Here is an 11645-nt window from a genome sequence, read left to right as displayed (position 1 = left end):
GAGGGCAAACAAGTCAGCATCATTATTTTATAGATAGAGATATTTATACACATATTTGACCACCGATACTGGCTTGTACAAAACAGAGTAGGTCACAACTCACATTATCGTTGCATCTTAAGGTTTGAGATCAAATCTCTTACCTTTGTATTTAAATACTGTAAATTGTTAAAGCACAAATCTGAGGGTGGTGCAAGTAACAGTGTGCTTACATGCAAATGTAATCTACCAAAAAATATTCAGCAACTATTATCAGATCTTCATTGTTTATGAGGTTGTGGTTTTAAAATATATGGTTGTGTTTTCCTTGGTCTTTTTTTAAAAAGGCTGTAATCCTTACAATAATACATGATAAACAGACATAGACACAGTTAAGTTAGAGGTCATTTATTGTTCTCTCTGGACTGGACCAGAGCAAGGCGAATGATATGCAGTAAAAAAGGCATCTGTCAGCCCAACAGTCATAGTGAAGCGTCAATCCACAGGCACTGGGCGTGGAGTTTTACTAGTAGTGTTTGTGTAAATGTAAGACCGTACTTTCGTCTTTCTCATGTGAAACCTGCGTCTGCGTGGAGTGCGGAGACGCCTTGCATGAGACGTGTGCGTGAGGTGATGTGAGCGAGATCAGTCACTCTTGTTCTGTAACTGCTTCCTGCAGTTGCTCCTCTGATGCAGAGGGCTCGGTGGCTTCGGATGCTGCGTCGTCTTCGCTTACGGTGACCAGCGGGACTTCGTCGTTTGCTTGGGCCCGTGGGGGATCTGTGCCGCTCACACCAGCTGTCTGGGGGTCGTTGTGGATGAAGGATGAGTCTAGCTGGGCTCCTCTCTCCACAGTCATGTCCCAGTCCTGGTCTGAAGGCTGAGGTAGACTGGCAATAAGTTCCTAAGCACATACAGCGCACTTCAGGTTAGAAACACATAATTAACTCTCGCCACTTAAAGTTGGTACTCGAATGGTGCTTGACAATAAATATACCTGCTGTCTCTCCAGGTCATTGTTCCTCACAGCGCTGAGCAGGCTTTTCGTGAAGCTCACAAGCTCCTGGTATTTTTGTTTTTGGTTCTCTAGCTCATTCTCTAAGAACTGGACTTCCTCATGCTGAAACGGAACAATTCAACGTGGCAAAAAGTTTATAGCATCCTTGGCATGTCTACATAGACTGCCACACACCCGGCATTAACATGTGTCTTGGGTAATACCAAGTGGACAGCTATAAGGTCAGGTGTGAATGCACCAAAGACATGCTGAGATCCAGTCACTCAGACCACATCTGACCGCATCCGTTCTGCAGTGTGAACCAAATGCATCCTGGGCCACACTGAAGGACGATCTACTCTTCACTTTTCTCTACAACTGTAGATCCATGACATGACAGGAGATCAAAGTGTCCAAAAATACAACTTCAATGCAGTTAAGGCCGAGTCCGTAACATGATAAATGATTCTAACTGGTGATGAAGGCAATCATCATATCTTTTTGACAAAGCGCTAATAGCAGCTGATGTTTAGTTTAGCTGCTTCCAGCCATTTGTAGGAATCTCCTTCATTATTAAGTCAACTTATAATTATGAATTATCTGTGACACGGAGGCTGGATTGACCAGGATCTAACAGCGAAAGACATTGTATTATTTCCTTAATTTTCTTATATTTTCTGAGCTACTGTTAGTAAAAGTCTGATCTATTAAGTTCATATCAAGTTGGACATTTCTTCCTTTCCAGTCTCCCTGCAGGCTGTTGACATTATCGTGCTCACAGACGCTTTTCAAATGATGTGTTTATTTGCATTTAGAAGGCAGAACTACGATCTGATCACAAGTGGTCACTTGAGACACACTCGGACAGGCACTAATGCTGGCTGTGAACCGACACGCTGAGAGCTGCCCTCTTGGGATGGGATAATGCAAGATGCATCTTAATGCCGGATGTGAACAGGGCCAAAGTAGCAACAACAGTGGTTTAACTTTCAGGGTCTGTGTGGATTCACCTTGAATTCCAGCAGGTTCTGCATTTGCTCGAGGTCTGAAGCCACTAATTCGCCGTCGTCGTCATCAGCTTCTTCGTCCTCATCAATTACTTCGATCTTCTGCTTAAAACACAGAAATCAGATCAATCACGGCGATAAGAACTAAGTCTTAACGTGACTATCTTAAGTGTGACCCTGCTATCTGCTCTGGATCCTCTTTGCACATTAGACCTCTAAACACTTGATGAAAGTGAAGTAATTTTAATCGTGGTTTTCTTAATGTGGGTTTCAGGATAGTCCAGATGAACTAAATTCTCTGTACTGGGATCCCAGTTATTTCCCAAAGTTATTCATTAAACGTTTGGGGAACTAAAAATGTTGCACTTATCACTATGAAAAAAAAAAAAGGTGCTTGCACTTTGTCTTTGTGATTAAAATCCTGCCGCAACAACCAATTTTGGTTAAACAGTGGCCTGCTAATAAAATCGAGCTTGAAACAAATACCTGTCATTAGTCTGGAGATTTGTTTTTGAATAGGTGGCATTTGGTATGTACCCATCGACGTGGGCAAACGAAAACCACTAAAGCTAAAATAACTATGGAAACAGCAGCAGCAGTCCTACATTACAAATGAAGTGCCCTAGAATGCAGCAGAATGTTGAACGAGCTCTGAACGAGCTTTGATGTATTTTATTACTGTGGCTATGAATACAACTCCGACCAGTGTTCATTCCTAAGTGGCTAAATTGAATGAGGCTCTACTATAATATCAGAGAAAGCATAAAGTACCACATTATCGGCCAGCGGAGCAGCAGCAGACATATCTGTTCCATCTTCTCCGTCTCTGTGTTGTGAATCAATGGTGCCATCTAGGTTTGGAAACAATGCATGAATTCTGAGATGCGCAGTTTGCACCGAGGTATGCGCACACACGTATATGTACACATACGGCATTATCAGCAGCCTCACCCTCAGACAAGCACAGAGATCCCTCATCATTCAAGTCGTCTCCGAGTTCGGGCGTCCTGAGCCGGTCCTCGTCGGGGCTAAGGGCCACTGGAGATTCATTTCCTGGGGATGAGGATGTAAATACAGCAGGCCCACCTTTAGGAGGGGGGATTTCAATACCCATTAGACGGTACTTCCTCCGTCTGTTACTGATCCATGTCTGCAAACAAGAAACCAAGAGTGACACCATGGTAAGTGGCAAGGATGTAGATGAAGAAATACTCCATTTCACCACATTATGCTTCCTTGGACAGTTTCTCTGAACAATTGTCAGACAGGGTTAAATGTAGAAAGGCATCACTCACACCAGAGAGATTTCAGGATGCTCTGTCGGAAAAGATTTTCTCCCCTTCAATAAATGTTCTTGTGAGTGAGATGGCAGAGGGTCATGTGTGAGTGAGAGACTATATTTAGTCCATCGGCATTCCTACCATGGCCCTGATACATAACTGTGTGACTTTGCACAAGTTTGTGTAAGTAACCGAGAAAACTTCTATGACCTAGAAAAGTTGCTCTTTCCTGTTTCACATAGCTCCGAGGAACCCACAAAAGCCAAAGACTCTTGCTTTCACTAACAAGTGTCCAAACAATGTGAGGCCCAAGACATTTCTCTAGTTTGTGCAGAACTCAGATGCCAAGAGGGAATCCCTAATCTTCTTACGTTTTTTTAAAACCCCGAACACACTCAATTCAGTTTCAAACCCTGAGGAGCTGTCACCTTGACTATTTCAGTGTCTACATTGAGTTGGTTCGCTGCAGCGGTGATCTTCTCCCTGCACACTGAGCCCAGGCTGGTCATGCCGCGGTCCCAGTAGCGCTTCAATTGGATGAGATCCCCGTCGCTGAACTGGGTCCGATCCTGCAGCTGAAAACAAAAACCTCCATCTGACTACACAGCATGCACACCGATTATAAGCGGACTCACAATGAGTGTTGGCATTTATAACATATCTATCATCATCACCTATTTAATATACACCGATCAGGCATAACATTATGACTGCCTAATATTGTGCCGCTCTCCCTTGTGCCTCCAAAATCAGAGAATGGACATGGTGTCTGGTAACAGAATGTTGTTAGTGGGGGACTTTGGGTCCTATGGGTTGAGGGGAGGGTCCTCTGTAGATCATCCCACAGACACTTGATCAGTTTGGGATCTAGTGAATTTGGAGGCCAGGTCAACACCTTGTGCTGTCCTTCATATTTTTTGAGTTACACCGTTTTTGTGTGCGTGCCTGTGTCTGGCTATATCCTGATGGGGATGGCTGCTTTCATCAAGGAGTGTCATTGCTATGGGGTGGGGGTACCTAAGTGTCTAAGTAGGTGGTACATCCACATGAGTTACATCCACATGAATGCCAGGTCCAAATGTTTCAGAACAGCAGAGCATTGAATTGTCACAGGGTGGTCATGTTTACTTCTCCTGTCAGTGGTTTTAATGTTGTGGCTGATCGGTGTATGTACATGAATTCTTTTACTTGTTTTGTTAATGTTCAAAATGTTGATATGCTTGCTTTAGGGTTTACAAAAGAGTACTTACTGTTCTCTTTCTGGAGTTGCTGATAACCCAGGGGGCAGCCGACATGCTAACTGGAGTCTGCACATAAAGACAAACAGATTAAATCTGTCCTATCGCTTTCTTGCAATGGTACCCAAATAAAAACCTCCACTACCTGTGAGCTGGATTCCCCTGTAAGTGAGGTCTGTGCTGTGAGGGAGTAGCTGCCCTGAAGAGTTGTGTTGCTGTGGAGCACTGCGGGTCTGGGGCTAGTCATCGGAGGTGTGTGGCTCACTGTCACGACAGACACTTCGTCCTCGGTCGGGCTTGCTGATGTCCGCTCCCTGTGGATGTGTGTTTGAGCGGCCATATTTGCCAGCTCTTCTTCCCTTTGCCACTCATTTTCTTCATCTCCAGTTTCCATGGCAATGGAGAAGTCATGACTGGTGCCCCGAGGGCGAGGAGCTGGCCTGTGGGTCTCCTGGCCTCTCCGAGTGGACGATGGTCCGGGTCTAAGTCGGTCCCCTTCACTACTTCCTGACAACGTGAAAACCTGCTGAATACGAGGTGTCTGCTCGGAGGAGGGCCCGGAGTTTTGGGCTGGGAGGGAGAGCCGAGTCTTCTGTGGAGCCGGCGGCTGAGGTTGGGGGTTGGAGTGAGGTCGAGGCTGGAGCTGAGTCTGGGACTGTGAGGAAGAGGACCACGGGCGGGTTTGCGCTGTACCGTACTGTCTAGTCCAGCTGTGAGGTACCACCCCTGCTCCAGCACTTATTCCTCCCTCCCCGAGGGATAAAGTGCCCTTCCTGACTGCAGTGTAGACTATAGGCCCTGAGGCAGATGTGAGAGACGGGACATTCTGAGAGAGTGACACAAGCTTGGAGTGGACAGGTGAGGATGTGGAGCTGTTCCTGCTCTGGAGCACTTGGTTGATCAGGGATGAGGACGTGTGCGCCGAAAGCTCGGAGTCTAACTGAGATGGGGGGGCTGTGGGTCGGGACGTCTGTCGGGCGCGAGGGACGGAGTTCAGAGAGTAGATCCCGGTCAGTATAACGTCATTGTTGTTGTTGTTGTTGTTGCTACCACTGCTGAGAGGAGAGGAAGATGAAGGGGATGAAGATGTTGATGAGAACGAAGGGAAGGATGTGGATGGAGGGAGTAGGTGCACGCGATTCTGGATGTTCCGTGCTGCTGCCAGATCAGCAGGAAGCAATGCCCCTGCTGCTAGGCATTGATTGGACAGAGCCCCTCCGGCTAATGTGTGATTGGAGAGTAGCCCCCCAGCTAGTCCGTGACTAGATAAGGAATGAGACACACCTCCGTTCTGGTCAACCTTGGAGGCGAGTTTACGTCTTTTGTTGCCAACCCATGTCTGCAGAGAAGAAAGCAATCTGCTCAGTAATAGCACCAAAGCAATTCAGCAAAACATTAGAGGAACTAATTCATCCAACTGAGGATAATTTTAACGCTGCACTAGATGAAGAACTCATAGAGAACACACCAGACTCACTGCTTGAATTACATGCCCTACATGAGCATTCCTTATTAAAAAACAACAAGAGTTCCTTCTAGCTTGTTCACGAAATGCAAGCATATTTTATGGACCTACCCGGACAACGCTGAAGTCCAATTTGGCCTCCTGGGCACACTGCAGTATTAGCTGGAAGCAGGCCTTGCTCTGATTGGTCATCCCATTCTCATAGTAACGTTCCAGGATCCTCTGCTGTTCAGCCGTAAACACTGACCGCAGGTTCATCTGAGAGACAATAATGAAGGTGAAGAACCCTCCAAAGACTGTGCGCTAATCAGAGTTCACTGACAGAATCAGAGGAGGGCTGAAGACTGCTACGAGAACAAGACTGAGCGGAAACTATGAGTATATGAGACGGAGTGGGAGGGAGGATCAGTGGAGGAGACATTGTGATCTACCAACAAGCTAAACCAGTTTTTATACAGGTTTAACTCAGGCTGAAACTAACCTCCACCTCCTCAAGTGTACCCACTCAGGCCTCAGCTAACCCCTCCTCTGCGTGCCTGCATGCATAACCCTCTCTCCCCTCCTCTCACCAGCAAACAACATTCCACAGATCTCAGAGAACATCAAGACAACACCTCAGCAACCCAGAAGGACAGAATCACCACCACTTCACCGTTTCTCCCCTCTCCCACCTAACCGTGCACTGGAGGTGACATTCACACCCCGAGATTATCTCCACCTACCGCCGTTATTGCAACCAGCCAGGTGAGCTCACAGGACCTGGATCAACAAGGCCAGAGGACCTGAATCAACAGCAAATCTAAGGGTTCTCAAGGTGTGTGTGGTGAAGTAGATGGAAAGAGTGTTCTGGCATATTTTTTGACCTATCCCTGAGACTAAAAAAAGCTGATCTAAAAGACATTCTGGAGAGTCCCTATGCTGAAGAACAGACGTTTCAGTGCCTTAACGTCACGTGTTTACAAGGACCTTTGAGACAGTGGTCATACAGCACCTGAAGTCTCTGGTACATGACTGCCAACAACTGCAGTTTGCATACCAGGCATACATCAGCGTGGAGCATCAACTACTGATGAGGGACAGAGCAGAGTGTTCTTTCCGAGGAAGCTCGGTCTTTCAGCGTGAGCACTAGGCTTCTACAGATTCTGGGGAGGTGCCATCAGGACTTGCGGAGCCAGTAAATCGGGCAGGCTGATGATGGGGGCCAGCTCTGCGGTATGGATCACACTGGACATTGAGGAGCCAGTGATAGAGAAGAGGATGAGGGAGAAATTGAAAGCCATTACGTGAAACCCCTTCCATCTCCTCTATCCTGAGCTGAGGTAGCCACATGCCTCACGCTTTGGGGCTCTTTCTTTCTTGTCAACAACCATCAGACTACGCGACGCCACATCAACAAGTGCCTCCAGCCTCTTTTGACTGTGACTCAAAAACACTAAATTGTCTTAACACAGCTGCTGCAAACTCAGATATATAATATATTTCACAAATTTACCTCAGACCTTGCACATATTTGTATATAAATGCCACAGATATTATACATAAATATACCAAAGACTTTGCACACACACAAGAACAAACTAAAAAATACATATAAATATACAGATTTAGAAACAGATTTCTGTATTTCTTGCTCTCTTTTGTTCCACTGCTCCAAAGATGTAACATATTTGTAAAAACTACTTTATTTATAAGCTGTTAATGTACTCTTCTGTAGGGTATCTTATTATGGTTAATGGCAGTAGATAGTAGGTTAGGTTAAAGAAACCTAACCCTCATTCTGCTCACCCGGAACATCTCAGGCTAAATGCAACAGCAGCACCTGTCTTGTTTTATTTTTATTTTTAATTTTACAGGCTCCATCCTATGACATATTTTGATATACTCACAGTCTGCAGGCCACGCCTCTGCGGCCAGGCATCCATTCTGCTACTGGAGGGGAACGGGGCAGCCATGCAGATCACAGCAGAACCTCCATGTTTCTAGGTTAGCGCTATTTTCATTGCACTCATCTTGTCTCAGGGCACCTGGCGCGACGCTGGGTAATGTGGCTGGGGAGACAGCAAAACCAGACGGGCGCTCAGTTTACAAGTGTTAAACAAGGAGCGAAAATAATAATAATAATAATAATGGCTACGATCCCTCGCTCCTGCATCAAGACAGAAAAAATGCAATAATCACGTCAGTTTCAATGGTCTTGTTTTGATATTGTACTTCACAGACACAGTGGGGCATCTACCCAGTCGCACACCAGAGCAATTGGGGGTTCAGTGTATTGCTCAAGGACACTTCAAGCATGTGGCATGTACAACTAGTGTACATTTTATCATATATTATGTGACAGTTTGCAGTTACACCTGGGGAGCTGAAAAGTATACTCCAAACTACAAGGCAAAGTATGAACTACATTGGTGTATAACATTAATAACACTACCGATCAAGGTAATATGTTTTGCACAGACATGATTAGACGTTTATTATTTAACTTTTTGCTCACCTACAATGCATCACGATGAAGAAAAGTTTAAATCCCAGGCTTCTCACTGGAAAAAAAATATTGTTGAAGCCATTAAGAAAGGGTTTTAATTTAAAGCCTTCAAATTAATAAAGAATAAGTGAAACCAGACGTCAGATAATTGTTTTAATGTGTCACATGAGATCATGGTAACGTGTCGGGGCCAGTGTTGTGGAGTAAAAGAAAAAAAAAAAAAAAGGGATTTGTGAAAGTTTTGCAGGAAACTGTTCCTATAAAAGGATCGAGGGAGAAAACAAGCAGCAGTAGCTCGGTCTGAGCAGAAACGCTCGGGAGCTGCAGAGAAGTTAAAATCCGCGGTGAGTGTGTTTTACGCGCAGTTGCTTCAGATTTCGACAAACACAATCACATACGGGGAATGTTGTGCGACCAATAAGCAGGCAGCGGGTTTATTTTGGCAGGCTGACTGCGCATGGCTACAGTCAATATGGAAACGCTACGGTGAGATTTAGCAAACAAATCGTGGCCACGTCAGATTAGTACCGCCGCCGCCGAGGCAGCGGCCAGCGGATCCACAAACACAATCACCACACAGGAAGCGCATGCCACAACTCCACGACTGACAGGCAGACAGTAAACAAACCGGGTAAGAGAACGCCTCGCCACAATGGCCATGCAGACAGCCTGCTGCTAGCTTGCAGGCCGAGCGGCCATATCCGAGCCAGCCAGCCAGCCAGCCAGCGTCGGCTAGCATTAGCATAGCTTTCCCAGTGGATAGCCGCAGCTAAACTTTTCCTTCAAATCTGTGATTTCCCGACCCCGCGCGCTCACTCTCACTGGCCCTGGCTTCGCGCGGAGCCGAGCCGAGCCGCTCGGGGATTCCCCGAAGAGAAAAGTAAAATCACTCCCCCCCCACGTACCATGTTTGATGTCAAAATCAGACGAACGTTCAAATTCAGCAGATTTCTTCACCAGTCCCCTTTGCTAGACAATGAAATCAGAACGTCCGATCATCAATTCTAATCATGATTGTGACGTACTCGCAGACAGGAGCCAATGGGAGCTCGAGATCATCGCTGTGACATTCGGAAAGGGCTGAAAACCGAGCGCCGTGGTCCCGCCCACCATTGACTTTGTTCAGTGGGCTGCCGGAGGAGGAGGAGGTCACAGACATGGAAGCAGTCGGAACTTTGGGTGGGAAAAAAGAGCCCCGGCCGTCTGCTCATCGTCTCAGAATCTTCCCTCTGAAACTGCTTTTACATTTCAAATGTAGGCTGCTAAAAACATACTCATACAGTCTGTTTACATTCTCCATGGACATTTTTAATAGTTATAACATTTATGGCATGGTAACTTGTATATACTTTGTATTTTGTATCTTGTTCTATTTCTGTTTTTTTGCTGCTTAAAATGTCTGTACTTACACGTTAAGCTCCTCATATGTGCCTTAAATTACCCTGAATCTGAATCTGAATCTGAATACTACTGTTTAGTCTGAATGTTACACATGTTAAGATTCCTACTTTTAACTTTATATGGAAAGGGTTGATGTTTGTGCTTTAAATATATTTCAGATATTTTCTTTATAATGATTGGTTCACTACACATTTACATTTATACTGTACTTAAGTCGTAACCCTTGTACAACTTACAATACTTAACTAATTATAACAATAAGTATACAACAACAAAATATTTGAGTTTGATTACTTTTTACCCAAAATTAAAATAACATTTAACATCTCATCGTCTAGTAATTAACACTGTGTAACTGAGGTTTTATTGCTTGTTTTCCATTTTTCTCTTTTTCTTATTTTTTAATAGTTTACAGTAGGCTGTAAGTTACTAAGAAGGAGAAATGGAGGATGAGAACATGTGAAAACTTATTAAAAAGTATTTCTCCTCTGGACTAAGATAAAACAAAGACTGACCATTAATAGGCGACAATACCAAAACACAGCACCAGTTTTCTTATGTCTTCATTTACAGGACTTCTCAAGTTATAACTGCTACTCTCTGCTGGAAGGTTTACAATTGACCTGTACTGTATATGTGACCAAATCCTGCACATTGAAACAAATGTGTTTTAGTTGTTGTCGGACAATAAAGACTCTCCTTTATCCACAAAAAAATAAATAAATGTGATTTGTTCTGTGACATAATATTGGATAATATTTTCCAGATGTCAATAAAGCTGATGGCTGTTGATATATTCTTAAATGCTAACCCTATCATATGTGATTTCTTGTTCCTGTTTTTTAAAAATTAATTTCTACATACTGTGCATGTATTGCTACATTCTCTTTCAGTCTTTCTTCCTTTAAAGGGAGCATGAGCTGGGTGTGTGGTGGTGGTGGTGGTGGTGGCGGTGCTTTGCGTATGTTTGTGAAAGCGTGTACGTGTTCTAGTTTTTTTTTTAAGTTGTGGTGGCCAAACTCTTGCGGAATACTAACGTTGCCGGGTCCTTGTTGTCTTTGTGAGGCCGTTTGTCTGGGCCCCACAACTTATTGAGGGTTACAACCTGTTAAGACTTGGGTAAATATTACAGTCAGGTTCTGCTCAGGTTTAGGCACTTAGCTGAGATGGCTCGGGCTAGGGGCTAGGGAATGCATTAGATTAATGACAAGTCCTTTCAAGGATACAGACACGAGTTGGTGTGTGTTTCTGTCCGTGTGGGTGTGTGTGTGTGTGTGTGTGTGTGCCTGCCTGTAGAGGGGGACGCTGCCTTAATCCATGACGTCACCTGTGTCCCAGGTGCTCAGCAGGGGGCGCTGTTCCTCTCAGCTTGAACTAAGCAGTGGCGCCTGACAACTGATGCTGGTTTGCTCATGCATAGATGGTGAAGTTAAGCAGCCAAATGACACCTCACCGTGCGATGTGAGACATGCTGCTGCAAAGGCGTTCATTGACGATGCCAAATCCTTTGCCTCGACACGGAAAAAACACACAATTGTGTCGCTTTTGCAGCATCTCCACACATTATATGTCTTTAGTGCTCAATAGAACCGACTGCAGTTTATATATTATTTATTGTGGTGTTGTTGGTGCACACTGTATTCTCTATTCACAAAGTTATTTTTGCATAAAGTCGTTTCTCTTTATGTATATGTGTGAGGCATGGAGGGAGGGAGACGTGGAGAGATCCTCCCTATATGGTGTGCGTTGCACCATTCCCTGGCCTGTATTATGAGTGGTGGCCCTAGTGATGC

The 11645-nt window shown here is 44.9% G+C and overlaps 1 protein-coding gene across 3 annotated transcripts; it reads right to left on the bottom strand.

The window, feature by feature from the left end:
• Positions 1–371: 371 nt before the first annotated feature.
• Positions 372–9444, bottom strand: hdx (highly divergent homeobox). Of its 3 annotated transcripts, none has more exons than XM_084549712.1 (11): positions 9357–9444; positions 7853–8014; positions 6078–6224; positions 4647–5840; positions 4514–4570; positions 3692–3862; positions 2935–3133; positions 2755–2834; positions 1987–2085; positions 977–1099; positions 372–883 (listed from the first exon to the last, which is right to left on the bottom strand). In XM_084549712.1, exons 2-11 carry the CDS (start codon positions 7916–7918, stop codon positions 629–631), a joined length of 2391 nt encoding a protein of 796 aa, XP_084405838.1. In that variant the 5' UTR covers positions 7919–8014; positions 9357–9444; the 3' UTR covers positions 372–628. The 3 variants fall into 3 exon arrangements, with proteins under 3 accessions (XP_084405838.1, XP_084405839.1, XP_084405840.1); XM_084549713.1 differs by having other exon boundaries at positions 3692–3838; XM_084549714.1 differs by lacking the exon at positions 6078–6224.
• Positions 9445–11645: the final 2201 nt, after the last annotated feature.

The sequence above is a fragment of the Chelon labrosus genome (assembly GCF_963514085.1).
Source record: "Chelon labrosus genome assembly, chromosome: 8".
Lineage (NCBI taxonomy): Eukaryota > Metazoa > Chordata > Actinopteri > Mugiliformes > Mugilidae > Chelon > Chelon labrosus.
Note: the sequence above shows the minus strand (reverse complement) of the source record. Positions and strands in the feature narration are given on the sequence as shown.